Raw genomic sequence first — 22,630 nt, forward strand, 5'->3', positions numbered from 1 at the left:
TTTTAAACTTAAAAATGTATGCGACTATCTATTAACTTAAAATGCCCCATACCTAACGTTAACAATGTTCACTTACTTTTTGGATAGATTTTATTTTTTTGACACCAGCAAAAATAAAAAAAAAAACATTTCAATTGCTTATTTTACATATATTACAAAGATTTTAATCAGTAAAAATTAAAAGATGTATAAAAAGTAACATTTCGATGTTCGACAGTGAAAACGTTTTTTAACTTAACACTAAAACTTTTTTTTTCGTTTTGTTTTTTGTTGATAAAATATTTATATAGTAAAAATTAAAAATCAAAATTAAAATGAATTATACAAGAAAGTTCGAAATATAGTAAAAACATAAATAGAGACGATAAAAAAAACATGAAAATATTAAATATAAATATAATAGTGTTGCACACTTTTTGTTTCTTTTTTTTTCGAATACTTAAAAATTGTTTTTGGGCATTAGAGCCTTTTAATTTCCTTACAAAGGAATGAGAGTTTGAACTTCAGTATCATATCGGAGAGGCTTTTTTTTTCAAATTAAAAAGTCAAAGGAAGTTCTTTTAAGCATAATCACGGGCACCATCCAGTTTCTTCATCTTAAATAAAAAGAAATAATAATAATAAGTTAATAAAGATTTTCTTAGAAAAATATTTAATTTTTTGAAAAATTACTTCACGCTCGTCAGCATGTGTCTTGTATTTATCTGACGAGGAGATGCTTGCTGGAGGAGCAGGCTGTTCCAAAGCCTGTGTATAAGCAAGTGCAGCAGCAATGCCACCCATAATTGGGCCAACCCAGTAAATCCAATGGTTATTCCAGTTACTAGTCATGACGGCAGTTCCAAAGGTACGAGCTGGGTTCATGCTGGCACCAGTATAACGAATTGTTCCCAAATGGCCGAGTGTCACAGACATACCAATTGCCAAGGGTGCAGTGTATTTAGAATCTAAACAAAAAGAAAAATTCAGTTTATCCCCCAAGAGATTTTCATATCGTCTATATTAACCTGGTTTATGTGGATCACAAGCTCCAAAAACTGTAAGTACCAAGATGAGTCCAAGGAAAAATTCAATTCCTAAACCTTGAAGAGGGGTAATATTTGGTGCCAAACTAGTATGACCCAAACCATAATGGTATTGCTCATCTAGAAGAGTCTAAATATGGGACATGATTTATTAACAAAAAATTGCAGGATTTCCAATTTATTATAATTCACCTTAATCGCTGCTGTGCCAGCTGTAGCTCCAACACATTGGAATAAGATGTACAAAATACTCCGCACAACACTTATGCGTCCAGCAACGAGCATACCCAAAGTCACAGCTGGATTGACGTGACCTCCACTAACATGACCGACAATCTGTGTAGTGTATCCAAATGGGGAGAGAATAAATTAATTTGAATTTCAAATTTGCAATTTTTTTCAATTGAAAATTATTGACCAAGTCGTATTATGTTACAAAAAATAAAAAAACAAAATAAGTATCCCATAAACCACACAAATTTCAGCAAAGATTTTATTTTAAGTATGATCAACACCATAGCTACCTACAATTCATATCGTTCTAATGTGAATTTTCCATGGTTTACCGCGCAAAGGAAATTGAGTCATGATTTTTTGATTAATGATGTTTCTAAAATAGGCAAACTACATTTACGATTAACAAAATTTGCACCAAAACCATAAAAAGTAGCAGAAATTTGATATGAAACCTTCAAATTTTATTTTTGTACATGATTATTTGCGGTAACTTGTATTTTTTCATGTCACGTGAAGCGTTTTTCAATGAAAAATAAAAATTCTATGTGGTCCTTATATCCATTATTTAAAGTTATATTAATATTAATCATAAAGAGGGGCTATTTTAATTGAAATCAAATTTTGTCAAAAACATAAGATTCCAATAAAATGAACTGGATTTTTCTTATCTTGCTATTTAGCGATGAAATATCGTTAAGGAATTTGAAAATTGGGCTTTAAAAAGTAAATTCAATCGGAAATTCTTTCATTGAAAACAAAAAACTACGAATTAAAGGTCACATTGTTAATAATTACACTTATTATCAAATTAATAAAAGATCCAAAACAAGAAGATAAAGACTGTCAATAATCTTTAGATAAGGCTAGTGTTTTTCGGAATTTTAAGTAAATATTTACTTTTGGTTTTGTAATTGGCTTTATCGGCTTTATATTGCGAATACAATGAGATACGAATTAAAATAGACTTTTAAGTCGTATTAATTTAAAAAAAATGCAAATAAATACTTATTTATATCACAAAAGTTGTGTCATGTGAGAAATTAATTGTGTATTGTAAATAATGTAATCGTATATATTTTATTTCTTTCGTTTTTTAGCTAACCTGAAATTTCCTTTGACTGGCGGTAACGACAGATTTGAATCTGAATCAGATCTGAAATAGATCTGATTTTATTTGCATATAAAAAACTTAAATTAGACAATGTTAACTCGACGTCAGTTAAATTTCGAACATGCGATAAGTTATTTGCCTGATAAAAGAATACGAAATTAACAAAAAAAAAAAAAATATTGTGCATACGCCACAGTGACCCACGTAGTTAAATCGTGTAAAAAAACTTTTTTTTATATTATTTGTGTAAAAACCCGTAAAAAATGGTTAATAATGTGTAAAAAATGTAAAAAACACAAAAAAAAGGTAAATAACTTTAAAAAAGCATTCATTTTGACAGGTCGCCATTCAAAGTATATAGATTTTGTATAAAACACTTCATTTTGCGGCATTGAATTCTAATCAACGAACAGTTAGAGGTAATTAATTTAAAAGTAGATACTTCCAAATGAGGACAAATGAGATAATTTCGCAAATTACGACTTGACTTTCGAAATGAGCTAATTTGTGAAATTATCTCATTTGGACTCTAGTGAAAACAGGCTAGAAAATGCCAGTTCAACAAACAATAAACTTCGAAGAGTTGAATTTTGTGCTCATCAAAACCAATACAAAAGGAAAGGGCATTGAAGATTCGCATAATTTTAAGCAAAAACGTGATGTTTTTTAGACCACGGCTAAAATGAAACGCGCAAACCTTTCCAAATTAGCTTTAAGGTTATTAAATTTGCCCGCTTCTTCAACCCAAATTGCCCAATATTTAAATTTGGCGCAAGTGTATAAGCATTTGAAAGGTCAAGGAAATTAATTCACATTTATTTTACGTTGAACAGCGAACAAAATGACCAAATTAAATGAAATTAACTAAGTAACCGTTGATAAAAAATTGTAGGTAGTATTTTTCTTTTTTTCCAAATAGTTGGAAAAAAAAACATAAAAGAATTCAATGATTTAATTTTTTGTTTTGAATTTCTCCAGAAATTTAATTTTTTACCATTTTTTACATCAGTGAGTTTTTTACATGCAATATTTAAGTTTTTCACATCGAGTTTTTTACATGTAAAAAATCCTTTAAAAAACTCGATGTAAACAACACTTAATTTTATTAATAAAATAGAAAGAAAACTACCAAACAAAGTCTTCAAATACATAAACAAATAAATAAAGATTGAAAAAATAAACAATTTGTAAAAATCAAAATACTTTCTACTTTCTTGAGTCACTATTCGACTATATATCAAAATTCCTTCAATGAATTGGAACGTTATCACTCATAAAATATGTGCAAATGTTTGTTTATAAGAAAGACTTATTTGCAATTATTTCTATTTTTATTGGCGTCAATGAATAAATAAAAAAAAAAGTTCTCTCACACGATACTATTCATTCAAAACTTAAAATCTTAAAAAGGTAATTGTTTATTTACTCTGGGGCATAACCATAAAACACAAGTCTAAAGCCAATCAAGAAATGCCAAATATGGTATTTTTTGTATGAGGTTAAATGAATTGAGTGTATAACTCACACTTACAGCTGACTGCCTGGTATTACATTGAAGATTGAACTTACCGTAATTGCCATGAAAACTCCAAGGCCAAATGCCATCGCCTTGAAAAGTCCATCTTCTGGTTGTGTGCAAGCTCCGACAGCGAAAAAGTTTAGAATGAAATTTCCTTTAAATCGAAAAAAAATGTAGTTGATAAAAGACATGACTCTTAATATTTGGGTAAATTAAGATCAGAAGATTTTTTACCTAAAAATTCTCCTATTAACGCCTGCCACAGCCGTTGGTCCTTTGACTTGAGTTCGTTTACTCCAAGTTTGTATTCAAATCCAGCCATATTTTTAGCTTACAAATTGTAATCTGCAATTAAAAATAAAAAAAGAAATAAGAATTTGTTTGCTTTTTATCTTACTCAAGTATGAAATTCATTCATGTTTAAGATTGAAAGATAAAAGATATATTTTAATACCACGCAAAGCTAAAGAGGATACTATCAAGTCTAAGTAGAATGAGTCTCTTACTACAGCCAATTACACTCTTACTCGACTGCCGACTTGATTTTTGTTTTTTTCTGTCTGAAAGTTAATTCGCGTTGGTTAGCTGCCTCAAGTGAGCTATTATTATGAGAGGAATGATATCTTTGTCATTCACTTAATGATAATGGTCGTAAAGATACTCTCTATCTTTCTGATTTAAATAGGTTTTATAAAAAGATATTTATTTATATGGGTCAATTTTAGGTGTGGGCTTTTTGAGTAAATATTTTTGGGCAAGATATTATGATTTTATTTGAATGGTCTGTGATTATTTTTACTACCCAAAAAAACATAACAATCAACCCATCAAGTTCTTTTGAAATGACGTCAGTGTGGTTAATAAAATCATACCAACCCATCCAACCATATGCCTTAAATCTGCGTAATAAAAATAATTGTCTGACATAATATCAAAAAAAAAGTACCAAGGCCATCATGAGGCAGTATTGCAAATTAAACTTTATTTAACGTCATCTTTTTTGTATAATCTGAATTCTATTTCATTCTCAAAACCACTTGAAGTTAAGTCATTGTGTTAATTAAAGAATAAAAATGCTTAGGAGTATATATTTTGAGAGCGGTAATCTTTTCATCCTACAACTATGGTCCCCTGAATGACACAATAATGTGAATAGAAAATAAATTAAAATAATTTAACCATATTTGTATTTCATTTGTGTCGCGGCATCAAAAGATTTACAGGCTCCTTCTAGGCAATTCGCTAAGATTGGTCTGATTGACTGACTTGAAGGCAATTTGTCATGGGGATGATGCAAAATTTTGAATTTACTTTAAATTATTAAAAATAACATAATTTTTTTTTTTGTGAATTTTGTTTATTTGGCGGCATTTGTAAATACAAAGAATACAAAATAATTTATTTCTTCATAAACAAATCTATAGCTCCTTTAAAAAGTTTTTATGTTCTCATTATTAACCCTCTGTAGACACACCTCTTTTTTGTGACGTGATAGGCACACGGGTGCGAATTTGGTTTATACTTTTTCATGTAGCTAGAACTTTTTTCGGTCACAATATTTTATAGAGAATCAAGTATGAAATTGATGTAGAATATTCCGAGGAATTCGAATATTGTATTCACAATTCCGAAAAAAAAAATATTTTCACCCTTATAAGGAGACTTTTTTGTGACCACTTTTTTGAAAAATCGTAATTTTTTAATTTTTGTCCTGCCAAATTCGCACCCGTGTGCCGACAGAGGGTTAATCTTCTTAGTTCATTAACCGAACTATAACTTTAACTCACAAATCAAACTAGGTATTCACTCCTGTGTAAAATACTTAGGTAAGTAATACTTAAGTATACATATACGTCACGTGCCACCAAAATTTTTCAGAATTTAAAACAGCTGAGGTTTTGTGCGATTGTCGGCAAGTTTACTACTCTAATGTATTTTAAAAATACTTCGGCAAAACCTCAGATAGTATTTGCTAATTATTAACAATTTCATTAATGACAACTTTTGTTTGTTTTAAAACATTTTGTTTAAAGAACAACGGTGTATAGAAAATTAGAACAAATAGAATTTGTTAGTTAAATAAACAAATCCTAAGACCTTTGCTCGTGGCAAAAAGTTTTTAAATTGTTATCAAGATTATATTGCTATATGTTTGCCTAAATACATTGACATTTGTTTTCATACAAAAACAGGGAAATAAATATGATACAGCAAAGGTGTCATTACGGCAAAAATATATTTTTTATTTTTAAAAATAATTTTTCTTCCCATTAAAATTTGACCTCTTAAAATATTTTGATATATCAGCCTAAATGAAATTGGTTATGAAAAATTTCAATGAGTTTCTTGAACAATGAAGGTTCTTGCAGTTGATCTTAAAATATTTGAATAAACTGTTGAACGCCGCCGTCTCACACTGGTGCCTTTGGTGTCTTTGGTCCTTTTTGGCCTTAAATTTGGTACGAAAAAGTCACTCACTTTTTTGTATTCAAAATTTCGGCTTCAAAAAAAGGCATTTGACAGCGTCTGGATCAATACACTCTTGATCCAGAATTCGGAATTTGGCTTTCCAGGATAATAACGAAGAAAAAAATAACAAAAATAATAAAATTATTAAAATTATTATATAAATTGAATTGCTTTCCATAATATTTGGTAAAAATAAATCAAAAATCGTCTCTTTTTTGAACAAATTTCTTGCGAAAAATCAGAACAACAATAAAGGCCGGAGTACTACAAAGGTCAAAGTTAGGACCTTTTTTTCAACATAAAAAAAACTATCAGGCATAAGAACTAAGCTGTATGCAGACATTATCATCTCTGGAGATATCGACCCATACAATGTAAGAGCATGTCATCAATCTTCAGAAGTACTACCTAAAATGGAACTGTAGATCCACGCCATGCCAGCAAGACAGAATTGATTAGCATTAGGCCATCATAGACAAGAACCTAACACACTCGGAATTCGATTGAACTGATAAAGTTTTTTTGATCTTTTGTACATATTTTAAATAATACTGTTTTACTTCAGTAAATCGAAGTTAAATTAATTTGTAGGATTAACTAACTCTGAGTTAACCCAGCATGCCTACATTTATTTAAAACTACCATAGAATGTTAAATTTCTTATCTAGAATAATCAATAGGCAAAACTCACAACACAGTTGTAGAAGTAAGTTATAAAGAAATCGACGTGACGGCAAACATTTTTGTACGTAAATCTAAATGTTTCGGAACGTGCTTGTCATTCCAATTTTTGTATATCTGTAGACGTCGGTCATCGATACTTCGTCATAAATTAATTTATTTGCAACAACTTATTACAAGTGTTCTATCCATTGTTTAAAATAAAAAGTGGAGTCGTAAAAACAAAGATTTAAATGGAATTTTTCCTACAGACATTAAAACAATTTAATGAGCCATTTACAAACATATAAGGTAGGTAGAAGAAAAAAAATTACCCTTTCTCCATTTACAAAAAAAAAAAAAGCTACAATACAAACAAATGATCAACAAATTAAAATTATTCATGGTTCATCATAAACAAAAAAAATACACTCAAGACTCAATTATAAGACCATAACTATAGACATAAAATAAAATTCGGTGTAAAACTTTGAAAGCAAAAAAACCGGTCTTTTTTTCTATGGATTACGATTTATAACGACTTTAAAACATTCGTCATCGAATCTAACCCCCGAAACAATTTCTGACATCATTAATAGTAAAATAGTTAATCATGATCTATGTCAGTCAGCACATACAAATAATAAAAAAAAATAAATTGCTAGGTAAACATTTTCTATGTTGGTGCAGACCATATTTTCAAGATCAACACAATTCTTTAATAGGCTAAACAAGAACAACCGCTTGCCGGTCCGGCACACACCGGCAACGGGCCTAATATACATTATGTACATACTTTTGTATACATAATCCAAATGAATAAATTATAAGCTCGCGATCACGTCTGGTGTGACCATCACAACTTTAAAGTTTTATAAATAACTTTTAAGGTATCTCGATTTTTGTCCATTATTTTTTTTAAGTATTATAGGTAAGTTCTGTCTTAAAATCTAAAATTAACTCTCGTTTTTACTGAACGAAATTCTATATCTTTTTTGGCATTCTTTTTATTTATCATTTTCACATACCAATATTTTTATTTATGGTTTATTTATTTAAAACTGATTATCATTTAAAATCAACTATCTTATCTTCATAAATAAGACATTAAAAGTGTTTTTAAAAATGTTTTCCGAGGTAGGGGGAGCTTTCAAAAATATGTATGTGAAAAGTGAACAAGATAATTCGACATTATTGATTGCTGATAATTTCAATCCTTCCACAAATAAATAAATAGAAAATTGATAAGCGAAGACTAATTGCGATCCATGGATAACTTTGCTATAAATTATGTCATGTCTGTTAAAACAAAGAAAATTTTACAGTATTGGAATGAAGTTGGCAATGCTATATTATTATTTAAAACCCGTTCTGATAGAGGAGTTCTGTTTTAATATTAATTAGAACACAAATATTCTATTAAAAAAAAAAAATAAAGAAGAAAAGCAAATTTTATTCAAATGTAAATCTGTGCACTGAAAAAAACAGAATATCATTTTTACATTTTTTAAATATCAAATTAACATTTTTTAAATATAAGCAAAAAAATGCTGGAAAATGTGTTTTATGATTTTTCGAAGTAAAATATATGAATTACTAATTATTCCTTATTTCGTGACCTTTCTATCAACTTAGCTTTAATTTTTTCTAATCCGACGTTTCGAGTGTGTTTACACTCTTCTTCAGAGATTCTATTTAATCTTTTAATCTAATAGTAGAGTAACTAAATTAGGGAACCCGGCCGAACAGCTCTGATTTTGACGATTTTTTTTTTCAAACGTAGGTAATTAAAAAAATTAAAAGTCTATAGATTAAAAATTGTCGATGTTGCCGTATTGTTTTTTTTAAATTAAAATTAATTTTTTTTTTAACAAAACAATTTTTTTTTGCTTAAATAAAAACAAATGATAACAAAAGATTCCCTAGGTAATTTAAGGAAAAAAAATATAAGGGAGTAAGGGACAATCTTCCATCGTTTAAGCGATAAATGCAATTTTTTCACAATCTGACTTCAAACACAAAACAAATATTTTGAAAACAACGGCAACACCTACAATATTTTGAATAACATTTTTAAAAAGCCAGAAGCTCATTCTTATCTCTTAAATTTAAATCCAATAAATTTAATTAAAAGTTTTTTAAAAACTGGTCCTCAAACTCAGAATTAAAAAAAAATGTTATTAAAAAAATTTAAAATGACTTTTTTCCAAACTTTTTCTAATAAAATATGAATTTATTTAAAAAAAAATGTTTGGCCATAAATATTATCAGTTGAATTTCGAAGCAGAAAAGGTAATATACATCACACTTTTGAAAAAAAAATTAAAAATTACTTCAATTTCAATGGTTTTTTTTGATAAAAACTGAATTTTTGCATTGAAATAATTAATTTTCTTAAAGAATTTGGTAAATAAGAACTTTAAATTTTTGCTATTTAACTTTCAACAGTAAGGGTTATTAAATGAATAAAATATAATTTTATATTTAGATGTTGAACTCTTAAAAAAAAATAAGTTAATACTCCACTATAAGGAAATTAATCTGAAGATGTTCTAAGTCTTTGTTTTGCTTTTTGGTTATTTCAAAGTATTTCAAAATTCCAAAATTAAAAGTCTTGAAAAAGACGTTTTCAAACATTGAAGAAAGTAATAAAACAATTAAATCACGTATAATAGAAAAAATAATTGACAACAACGTTTTTTCTACTCCTATTTTCATTTTTTTTTTTTTGAAAAACCCAACAAAAAAGTCCCTAAAAATTTGAGCCCTTAAAATACATTATTAAGATTTAGCACTCGCCCTCCGAATGAAGATTTCCCATACAAAATACCCGTAAGTTTGAGTGCATTTTTAAAATTTCAACAGCTCAGCTGAATTGTATGCTTTTTCCACAAGTCAAATATTACTGAAAATTGAAAGATCTATAAAAGTGTCTTAGGTGAAGTTACTGAAACTTCCACGAGTGGACAGGTCACGAAAGCTATTTTGCACATTTTTTTAACTTTTCTGACTTAATTTTGTGTTATTTCGGAAATGGCTTAATCTACCACAAAATTGTATATGACAAAATTGAAGAGCACTCAATTTCCTACAATAATTTTCAGAGTTTAGTCTCTATTATTAATATTTCTCGATTTAATAAGCTTAGATTTTTCATAACTAGCGATTTTCATGACTGTGCATTCAATCATTTTGTGTTCATGAAAATTTCAGCTGTTTAATTGTACAACTCATTGTAGAATGCGTAATAAAAAACGTACAATAATAACATTGGTATCAAATGAAAGAAAAATTAACCGATATGAAAAAAAAACCGACTTTTTAACGAAATTTTGTTTGTGTAATGCGGATAATAAGGAGGTACTTTACTTTTCTCGTAAACGATTCAAATCAATTCAACGAAAATATTCACAAATGAAAAAACGTTTTAGCTACTGTTAATTGATAACTATGTAAGTAAAATTTTCGAAAAAAAAATTATTTTAATTTAAAAATTAAACATCAAATTTTCTTTTAGAAAAATCAATTTTTTAAAAATGGTTCAAAGTTCAAACTAATGAAACTGTGTTAAAGTTGGTAAAAACTGAAATGGTCACACTAATGAATTGTTTACTTCCATGTTACTAGTTGAGTTGTAGCCGAGTTCCATTTCCATAGTAGCCCAGTAGAATTAAACATTTCAAATGGAAAAAATTAGATCGTGCAATTTTTTTTCATAGGATGATAGAGGGGATCACTGGGAGCTTAAAACCAGTTTTTCGGGAAAATCGACCTTGTGCTTAAGCTGCCATCTTGGATTAAAGGTAAAAAACGTTTTAGTGAATAACTCGGCCATTTTTGATTTTTGACAAAAATTATATATGTAAAACTTGTAGAAAATTTTATTTTCTATAACTTTTGTCTTAATAATTTTTTCTATGTGACCTATATTGTTCGAGTTAATTTGAAAAAACTATACCCCTACTCAGCTTAAACTTTATACCCGCTTTGATTATAGATTTTAAGATCAACGCAATATGAGAGTGTTTTTATATGTTTTTGGGGATGATAAATCTAGCTGCAATGTTAGTTTTTGCAAATTCCTGAAATTTTATAAACAAAAGGAACTATCTCAAAATCGGTAAGTGTCGTTTTAAAAAAAATTAGTAAATATTATAATTGATGTCTAGCAAGACAAGCAAGTCTTTGAAATTTTCAAATCGGTTCATTAATGCCTGAGATATGACCAATTGTTTATAATAAAAGCTTAAAAGAGAGAGTGAGTTATAAACAATTTATCATATCTCAGGCATTAATGAACCGATTTGAAAATTTCAAAGACTTGCTTGTCTTGCTAGACATCACATATAATATTTACTAATTTTTTTTAAAACGACACTTACCGATTTTGAGATAGTTCCTTTTGTTTATAAAATTTCAAGAATTTGCAAAAACTAACATTGCAGCTAGATTTATCATCCCCAAAAACATATAAAAACACTCTCATATTGCGTTGATCTTAAAATCTATAATCAAAGCGGGTATAAAGTTTAAGCTGAGTAGGGGTATAGTTTTTTCAAATTAACTCGAACAATATAGGTCACATAGAAAAATTTATTAAGACAAAAATTATAGAAAATAAAATTTTCTACAAGTTTTACATATATAATTTTTGTCAAAAATCAAAAATGGCCGAGTTATTCACTAAAACGTGTTTTACCTTTAATCCAAGATGGCGGCTTAAGCACAAGGTCGATTTTCCCGAAAAACTGGTTTTAAGCTCCCAGTGATCCCCTCTATCATCCTATGAAAAAAAATTGCACGATCTAATTATTTCCATTTCAGCTTAATTTTTTGTACATCCCGACTGGGCTATAGTAAATGATTGGCGGTGTGAACCAATTTGTAGAGCATTCAGTTGACCACAGAACAAATAGAAGTGGTCGTATAAGTGTGGATGAAATGGTTGGATGGAAATGAACACAAATGAAAGACAACAGTTTTCAAAGCCATAAAGTCTATAAAAGATCTCTCAAGAGTTGTGGATGATCCATTATGAATGAGACAATGTTTTTTTATTTTTTAAAAATAACATATAAGTGTGGGCAACAAAATAAAGAATCTTAATTGAAAAATAAGAAAAAGACATTTAATTAAAAAAAAAAAGTGTTTTGTTATGCCTTTGACACAAAAGATAATTTTGGCTTTCATGGATTCTGCTAATAGATTTTGTTTGTCACTTCAAAAAAATGCGTTGTGGGTGGAAATTATTTTTTGAATATTTTAATTGTAACACAATATAACTTATGATTAATTATCTATTCTATTTTTTTTTTTTATTTCTATTATTACTCATCGTTTTATTGTTGAATAAATTATAAGTACACTGTTAGTATACAATTGCACTTTATGAATGAAATTAACCGAGAGATTATTGTAAGTGTTCATCTAATAGGTGGTAATTTTATCTGAATTGCATGACATGACACTGCACTGATTTTGTACAGATATAATAATGGATGAATACAGGTAGTTCAGAAATGACAAATTACGGTGCTAATGGCAATACATTATTCAGGTAGGTTTTTGAATAGTAAGTCAACTGGAAACATTACAAAGGGAACTAGAATAAATATTAATTTTTGTTTTAAAATTAATAAATCAAATAAAATGAGAGAGAAGCTGGTTTACTAGTCAGTGTTGGGGGTGTTGCCGCGAAATTTAAGATTTTTGTATGGTTTCAGAGGTGTTTATACTTTTGTTGTAATTGTAATGGATTAGCAATTTTTGAATTACGTGACTTCAAATTGAAATTTGATTTTGTATAAATGATGAATTTTGTGTAACTTTGTTTTGTTTATTTAATAGCAAACGCGAAAAAGTCATGGTAGAAGAATATCTTTTTCTAAAAATATAACAAATTCAAGTGTGCTTTAAATAAAATTTCAGAAAAAATTACTGATATTGATACTTATAAAACATAAATGAAAAAGGAATCTTTTGAAATCAAAGGAAATATGAACGCTAAAAAGTTATACTTGCATAAAAATTGGAGAATTTTTTTTTTGTTTTTGTTCCAGTTTGAAGATGGTTTACTTTGATGAAGGTTTTCTCGTGCAGCTTTTTTTTCCTATAGTTTTTTTCTCTGATGTTTCCTTTCAAATAATCTGTACTATTATCAGTAGTTAGGTATGTATTTAATTTTTAAAAATTATTTAAAAATGCGAATGAATATCTACTCTTTAGTTTGTTTCTTTATTTTTGCAAATTAAAAGCAGAATTCGACCAACTTAAGTTTTGATTTTTTTTGCTCTCAAACTTCTACCTTCATGTTTTCTGGCGCATTATACATATTTATTAAAAGATTTTTATAAATCAAATAAGATAAACACTTTTAGATTAAAAGAAAATCCTCAAGGCATTGTCTCATAATTTCTTCTACTTTTTTGCTAAGCTAAACGATCAAAACAAAAGTAATGTATTTATAAAAATAAATTGCAAACAAACAAACAAACATACGCACAACATCCAAACAAAAATCAGAATTTTGAGAATTTGTTTTTATTTTTTCCACATACCTACATAAATTAAATGTGCAAAAAAAAGCAAATGCGAGTTTTGTGCTTTAAATGCTTTGATTTTCAATGTGGTTGTTGAAACATAAAAAAGTTATAAACATTTTAAATTGTTGTATTAAGTACATTTTTAGTGCCGTATAGTGATTTGTTTTAAATAAAATTGTAGGAAATTACAATTATCAACAAGTTATAAGAAAAATGATAGAAATTAAAAAAAAAAAAATCATAAATAAATATACATGATGACTAAGACATCGAATAGCATCTGTTTTATTTGCGTGTTTTTCGAATACAAAAAAAGGATCTTTTCACAAATAATGTGGTGGAAAATCATACGACCCGGAGTCTACTTGTGAAACATTAAGATCGATTTTGGATTTGACTTAAGTACACTCAAATCAATTCTATTTTTATGACCAGAAAAATCTGCAAAATCTGCAAAACAAGATTTAATGGACATACACGCAGAAAAATCATCGGTTAAAAATAATGTAAAATGAAGATTGCAAACTTACCTCGGTTAAAATTACACAAGTCGGCTCGGTTATTCAAAATTGTTTAATCTTACTAAAATCTCAAATTTTAACCGAGTTTCTTGATCAATATAAACATGTGTTGATCGCTTAAAATAACCTCGTAAAATGCTAATTTTAAACAATTTAACTTAACCGACGATTTAACGAGACGACTATGTTGATTTTAGCAACAAGAACTAAGTAGTTTTTAACCAAGACTACGTTATTTTAAACACATTTGTTTTAACCCACTTCTCGGTAGGTCCATTATTTTTCTGCGTGTACGCATTCAATTAATACAAACAAAACCTCAAAACAAAAAACGGAAAACGGAAAACTTTTTTTTTTTTAATTTACTAAAAATTTCATCATAGAACAGCTTTTTGACATGAGACTTTTAATTAGGTACGATCGATTTTTTGACATTCCATTTCCTTGGGATTTTTATTTAGAATTATTTTTGTTTACTATTGACAGTACAACACATAGTCAATGAACACGTGCGTTAAACAAAATTTGATGTTTATCAAAAGATTTTTTGAATTATCATAAAAGTTTATAGGTTTAAAACCGAATTTTTGTTGTGGTATCTAAGAAAAATTGAAGTGCGTCCTCTTATCATAAACATGCGTTCTTTAAATTTATTTACTCGTTTTATCATTAGAAATTCTTTTAGTTCAGTAATTTGTATTAAACTCTAATGTTCAGTGTTTACTTCGAATGTAATAAATCAATTAATGGTATGGTCAGATCTTGTACTTAAGTATACCAATGCTTTATATTGATCTACCCAATAAGTTCTTAACAAATGATATTATTTTAAATGAGTCTTAAGAAGATAAAATAAATGCTTAAACTCAATATGAGAACAACGACCCTTATGCTTATGTAAAGTCAAAATAGAATAGTAAGTTTGTACCTACAAGTAAAAAGAAAAAAATTCTTTTAAATAAAACTGACAGCTTGACAGAATTGATGACGTCAATTCTTAATTTTTGACCATGAAAATTACCTAGAAGAAAAAAAAAGAACTAAAGAGATTAATCTTTTCATTGGTATGCCGAATTTTGTTTCCCAAAATGATTCCGTTTCGTTTTTATTTTCCATGATTTGGATTCAAATGAAAAACCGGACTGACTTAATATTTGCTATTATATAGGAAAAGTTGCTTATAGAGTGTTAAGGAATTGTAATTATAGATGTGAAGGTACAATGTACTAATAAAAAGCAAATTGAGTCGTAGTTGATAATTATTATGCAGATGTTTTACAATGTTTTTAGCTTTGAAAAATTTAATAAAGAATAAAAAATTATACAGATAGATACACTCATGCTCAAATTAAACGTACATCCTATGCTTAAATTCAAGAAATGGAATTTAATGTACCTATGTGGAAAATGTTTGGGGAAAGATTTGCTGAAGACTGTCTGCTAACCGGCGAGTATTTTATCATGATCATGATGAAAGCAAAATTTTAAATAGCCTTTAACTATCACTTCCAACCAAAAATTTACTGTGACAATGATTAATGATAAAAGAATATATTACTCAATCAAATACCCGAATACATCATTAGATATTAAAATTAAAATAAAATAAATTGGTTCATTTTTATTGAACATTTTTTATTGAGATATTTCTTGCCATCAGAATTCGGATTTTTGTTTTGATAAAAGAACATGTTTGTAGCAGTGTCATGTGGGTTTTTATTTTTATTTATATATTTAAGAATTTTGTTTTGGGTGTGATTGAACTTGATGCTAATAAAAATATTGTTTACATAAACTGATAACTTAAAAAAAAAATCTCCAGTTGATTAAATTGATAAAGCTGTGCATGTGCAGGTAATTTTAAATTGCGTTTTCAACAAATTGGAAAACATTAAATTGAGATAAAAAGAAAGCAATACCAATTTGTTAGTCCATAAAATATTGTCCATGTTAAAAATAGGTCAAATAAATTTATATTTGCAAAGCAAGACATAATAAAAAGCATATTTATTTATAGAAGGAAAATGGAGATGCTTTGTTTAATTTATTTTTTTATCAGAGCAAAAACCATTATACTATTACCTTACCTGTGTTTCTTTTGTATACAAAATAAAAATATAAATCAATTAAGATGAAAGCAACACGCTAATTAGTTAAATCCAGTATTTTTGTTTACGTGACTGAAATAGCGAATCAATTAAGCTTGAAAAATTCTTTTCAATCCAAAGCCAAAATCAATTAAAGTTGCCTAAATAAAGTGATTATACCGGTTTCTATTGATATCATAAATAAAATTTTGTGGTTATAGAGGTAGTCTAATTTTTGGTCATCAAAGTTATTTATTTGATTATAAGTATGAATACAAAATGAAATATGATTTAGATTCAAATTTATCATTAAATTTGAAATTTTTAATGAATTTTTTTTATTTTGATTCATTTCCGTTTTATTAAAATATGTAAATGATTTTATGTGTCACAAAAATGACGAAGCCGAATATTATATATTTTCTTTATACTTTGAACTTATTTATAATAAAATCAATTCCATAGTTGTATTAAAAGTGATCATATTTTTAGGGAATTCCCGAATTTTATGCAAATTCAAAGTTTCTAAAACCTTGCTCTAATATAAAAAGACCGACAAATTTTAATTTCTTGGAACGGTGATATTTTTTGTTTAATTTGGTGGTTAGAACGTAAATCATGAGTTTCCAGCAAATAATATCAGTCAATAATTGACTTAAAGCTATAAATCAACTGCAGTACCCTTTAACTGTTCTTTAACTTTATGTCAGGAAGTTAATTAATTACAGCCAATTAACTGTCTATTAACTGAAACACTTCAAAATTTCTAAAAATATAAAAAAAAGAGTAACACGATAGGTGTAAAGTGGATTGCAATGCGAATATCTTGTTGGATGCTGTATCAGATATTGCGTATTGGAGGTTAAGCAAGTGACATTATTGTGAGTTGCATGTCAAAAATTAACTTAATTGATTGACTGTGAATAAAATGACACCATTAACTATTGATTATATTTCTTTTGCAGCTCAACCACGTATCAATCAAGACGGATTTCTAAATCAAAATCAGTATCATATATGTATGTTTAAAACGAGAAGTAAATATATTTGACAACAACAATTCTTTTTGTATTTAAAATTTCTATTTTTCTTCTTCTTAATTCAATATACAGGAGAAACTTGTTAAAAACTGAGGTCAAGAATGAGTCAACATAAAAACGAATGTCAAAAAGTCATTAAAAAACATCGCTGTTTTGGGTGACCATCTTAAGGAAAAAGAACATTCTGTTGATTTCGATAGAGCTCATATTTTAAAATTAGAAATAAATAAATCCATTTGGGTTAAAAATTCACGAGGTAAACCAAAACCAAGACAATCTGACTTCAATGAAAATCGTTTTGCAAAAATAAACACTTTGTATTTCGAAATTAAGAATCTAATAGCAAGTTCCGGAGAAGAGAAGGATAAGAGAAAGTATGTTGAGAAAAATATTTCTTATTTGATATCTTCGACTGATATTCTTTTAAGGGCCAATTTTTCAATAGTCAGATAAACCTCAGATAGAACTTGTTTCTAGGAATAAAAGTTTTTTTTATACTGAAATTTATTCTTCTGATAGTCTAACTGAGGATTGAAAAATCAAGGCTGAGTGTTATAAGTCTCATTTTAATCGGGGCTGGTTTTTTCTCCATAAATGTATTTTTGGGCATACTGAAAATGATGCCTTTTTAATGTAAAAGTTATAAAGCTTAATTCACCAATACAAAAAACGAATTATATAAATTCTTTTTATGATACGGAAAGAAAGACAGTTTTTTGACAATGTTATTTATACACGTAAAAAGCACGTAAAAGAATTCTGTTAAAAAAAAACTTATCTAAAATGAACTGAAGTTGACAAATTTTCTTAAAAAACGTTCTGACCAAAAAAACAGTTCGGGGAAATAAACCTTAACTCATCCGGAGTTAAGGGAGAAAAAACCGGTGTTATGCCTAAACATATTTTTATTTTTCTATTGCTCTTAGTTCATAAATGTTAAAAATGTCAAATTCAAACATACATATTTTAGTCCCGCTTAAGTAAAGCACATTTCGCCCCAATCTCTCACAAAACTAGTTTTCACCCGGATGATTCACCCAATGATGGCGAAATTTATCAAGATTTACCTGTCTCTGTCTCTCTCTCACTTAAATTAAAGAGCTTGAAGAGAAGTACAAATAAAACTGAGTACGAAACAACAAAACAGAGATTTATTGTTTCGAGGAAGCAGAAGACGTCTCATTTATATTCATTAGGAACACTGGTTTTCTCAAAACAAAAAAAATAAACGCGGAGTACCGTAGGCTAATTTTTTTGGAACCGTGCCGAGCAGCTCCGACTTAATGATTTTTTACTTGCGATATAGGTACTATATATCAAGTTATGCATTCGTACAAAAAAAAAAGTTGAGATAACATTTTTCCATGACATTACGATGGTAGACAATGCCAAAAAAGTGGGTCCCGGAAGTCCGTCTGTCTGTCTGTCTGTCTGTCTGTCAGTCTGTCTGTCTGTATAAGGAGCTACAGCCTAAAAGGATGGACCGATTAATGTAAAACTTGGTATGTAGCGTTATTTGGCGACTCTCCAGAGGGGTTTTTGGAATTAATTTTTTTGGACCAAAAATAACGGTACATGTCATATACCGATTTAAGTAAAATTGAAATATCTCGAAAACTGCTCCAACGATTTTGTTTAAAAAATTCAAATGTTAGTTTTAAGCTAAGGTTTATCTTCCAATGAAAAAATTTTTTTTTTGAAAATTATTATTAACGGTACCTGCCATAGAACGGTTTTTTTTCAAATCCGATTATCTCCGAAACTGATTATTCGATTTCAACGAAACTTTTTGTGAAGAAGCATTTCTATAATTTAAGTATAAACCAAAAATAAAATTTTCAAAAAAAAAATTTTTGGATTTTAAAAAAAAATTTGAAAATTTTTTTTTGAAAAATCAAATTTTCGAAAACGGGACATTGAATTTTTTTGAAATTTTGTTTTTAGATATTGATTAGTGATTTCTACAAAATGGCATACCAATTTTATTTTAAAACTTTTTTTCCAAAAAATTATTTATAAAAAATTATTTTTTTTAAAAACGGCTCTAACGATTTTGAAAATTTTTTTTCTAAAAATGCATGTTAATATATCAATCAAAACTGCATACTTGTTTTGGGGGGCAATTCAATTTTAGATTTTATTTTATTTTTTTAAAAAACGAATTTTATTTTTTTTTTCCAAATTTCTATATAAAGTCTTAAAAATTTAAGCAACTTTAACTCTAAGAGCAAGTTCGTGCGACCCAGTCGTGCATTTTATTTTTAAACGTCTTCAAAAAATTGTTGATGTAGAATTATTGATAAAACAAAATATTTGAACACAATGCAAAGGTTTACATTTTTAAAAAGTTAGTTTTTCCTGCTGCTGTCTCTTTCTTTTCTAATTGAAGTGTGTAGGAGAGAGCTATCGTGAAAATACGAGTAGCAATCATTTTATTGTTTTTTTTGTGATGTTTACAATTTTTGTCCAAAAAGTTACTTTATTTTGGACGAATAAAAATCTTAGCAATTTTTGTTTTGTGTATTTGTTAAGTGATTGAGGTATGAGGTGTTGACAAAGTATACAGCTATTATTTAGAAAATTTGCAATGCAGGGTTTCAGTTTCATTGAATGGGATATAAAATGCATTTCTATAGAAATCTGTGCCACTTTCCAAAGGGATGTAAAACCTTACTATCATAATGGTGACTTATTGTTGACAATATTTGGATCAAATCTTAAAAAAAAAAATAAATTATAAACTGTGGAATTTATCAAAACTAAGTGGTTCGTGCAGAATCGAAAATTCGTTTTCGTCGTTAAAAAAATATTCAATTTCCATGATGTATTTAAAAGGCAAAACAAAACATTTTTGGGGTTTAAGGCAATAACATACATTTAGAAAATATAATTTTATTTTTAAAAAAATGGAACATTATATTCTTAGTTGAAAAATAAATAAATATGCAAATGCAAAGCAATTCCTCATATTAAAGCAGATGAGAAAGGTGGTTAATAATTGAAAATCTGCACACCTACAGAAAGCTTTTATTCAATTCAATTAATTTCTTTTTAGATATTCATATTTTCGTCAATAGGATATAAGTATAATAACTGGTTACAAAAATATACCTATGCTCTTTTAAACCATTGTTTCTTTTCAATATTAAAAATAATTCATTAAAACCGATTTTGAATTTAATTTAATTCACTTAAATAGCTTATTATTTAAATAGCTAAACAATTAAATTTAATTTATCTGATTTAAATTTAATTGATCTGACCAAAATAAGTAATTTTATGAATTTAATTTAAAAAAAAAATCATCAGTAACCAAATAATTTTCGAACAATTCCAAAATTTCATGCCAACAATTTTTATCCATCAGCTAATCAGATTAAATCACGAACACTGTCAAGATCACTTTTGTGGTGTTTTTATTTTATTTTTTTTTTTTCGAACGAGTGCTAATTATTATGTAGTATACTAAACAAGTTAAAAACAATTAACCCCCACTTTATATAATAATAATACATTTTTAAACTCATGTATCATTATTTTAATTAACATTATAATATTAAAATTTTATAATCAAATTTAAGGACAAACAAAGAATTTTTGATAATCATACCTTCAATAAGAGAAAAAACTCAATATTTTCAATATAAAATAAAAGTTAAAACTTTCTTTCAATTTTTAGTCCCGCTTCAAAACAGTAAAATCACAAAAAAACACAAAAAAGATCAAACACAAATTCTACATAAAAAAAATACTTTTTTCAATACTTAGTATGCGAAGCACTGTTTTTTGTTAGCGTGCGATCGCGGCAATTTAACATTAAACAATGAACTTTACTAAAGCAGCAAAAGCCATTCAGAGTAGAGGTATTGGTTTTTATTTTTTTTTTTTTTGGTTTGGTTCGACTCGAAGCTCTATAGACTATTGCTCCCTCTGATGGCTGTTTTGGTGAGGTTTGATACCTGAAGACGATGATGATGATTTATACTTTTAAACTTGCACTCAAAATGAGATATCAGCCACAATGAGTAGTATACTGATCGCATACATCAAACTTGTACCAGTTTAAATTATTATTAGCTTTATTGTTGTATTTTTTTTTTTTTGGCTTAACATAATCCCAAGTTGGAGTGAAGCATAGCCAAATAATTAAAATTCGGTTGAGAACATTCTAATAAAATAATAATTTAGTTCCAGACACGGTTAGATTGAAATACAAATTTATAAATTTGTTTTAGCGATGATGTATTGTGGTTTTAATTTATTATTTTCTAGACATTAATTGCACATACAATAAGAGAGAAAAAAATAATAACTTTATTTGGTTGTTAGTTTATTTAGAATATTTCATTAACTTGTTTTGAATTATACTTTGAAAACAGTTTCTTTTTTAACTTTTGAAATGAATGAAAAATTTATTCTAAGCATTATATTTAATAGAAGAACAGATGTGAAAGTCTTTAGAAACACAAATCTTTAATTATTATTTTCATTATTTACAGATATTGAGGGAGAAATTTCTTTAAATTTTGATATGTATAAAAAAAAGGTTCCACATACGCCGTAGTGATCGTTAAAGTCTAGTTTTTTTTTTCAATTTATATTGCTGTCCTTTCGCTATCGATATTTAATATCTCTAAAAAAATGGTATCTATGTAATTTACAGAGATGTGTAGTCATATGAAAAATTAATTTGGAAAAAGCTTCTCCGTATTATAATATTCCATTTTCTATAGCAATAATTTGTCTATTAAAATCTTGATTACTTTGAGAAGAAGCCAATATTTGTCATAAAAGCATCAAACTTAAATATTAAATTTCTTTAAGGAAGAACAAAGTAATATCCATACATTGTCAAAAAAAAAATTAATAAAACCTCATTTCGAGCATTTTACCACATTAAAAGTGACAGAGTGACAATTGCCACGATCATTTGCATTTTTCTGACTACAGACATAGTTAAAACCATACAAACATTATATCAATACAATTTTTATATCCGTTAATACAGGTAGGTAATCTAATCGTTTTCTTTCAGTAATTGTGTATGCAAGTAAATCACATTATGTAGATATACGTATTAAATAAATTAGCTACAAAATACCTCGAAACAATAAAGTGTCATTGATGTCATGTCATTATAAAAATTTTTCCATTAAATTTATTGCGGGCGGAAATAACAAATATTACCTTTCTATAATTTTAATTAAAATATTCCATCAATTGGATGAGGGAATTCCATCATTGAGATTTTAATTTGAATTTTGTGTTCAAATGTCATTGCTGTGATCAGTTTGTTGCATACTTTTAGGAAAATTTCTAATGACAGTACAGTCCAAGATAAAAAAGTATCAATAATGTTTTATGAGAACATAAATAATTATGTTTCACAAAAAAAAAAAGATTGCTCAGCAAGTAGTGA

General features: G+C 27.6%; 1 protein-coding gene across 1 annotated transcript; it reads right to left on the minus strand.

Annotated features, from left to right (window-relative positions):
• Positions 1-128: 128 nt before the first annotated feature.
• On the minus strand, positions 129-21,040 carry LOC129905535 (aquaporin AQPAe.a). The gene is made up of 7 exons (XM_055981007.1): positions 20,822-21,040; positions 4,127-4,237; positions 3,943-4,046; positions 1,218-1,361; positions 1,008-1,155; positions 673-947; positions 129-596 (listed from the first exon to the last, which is right to left on the minus strand). Exons 2-7 carry the CDS (start codon positions 4,212-4,214, stop codon positions 561-563), a joined length of 795 nt encoding a protein of 264 aa, XP_055836982.1. The 5' UTR covers positions 4,215-4,237; positions 20,822-21,040; the 3' UTR covers positions 129-560.
• Between the last annotated feature and the right edge of the window lie 1,590 nt (positions 21,041-22,630).

The sequence above is a fragment of the Episyrphus balteatus genome, chromosome 1 (genome assembly GCF_945859705.1).
Source record: "Episyrphus balteatus chromosome 1, idEpiBalt1.1, whole genome shotgun sequence".
Lineage (NCBI taxonomy): Eukaryota > Metazoa > Arthropoda > Insecta > Diptera > Syrphidae > Episyrphus > Episyrphus balteatus.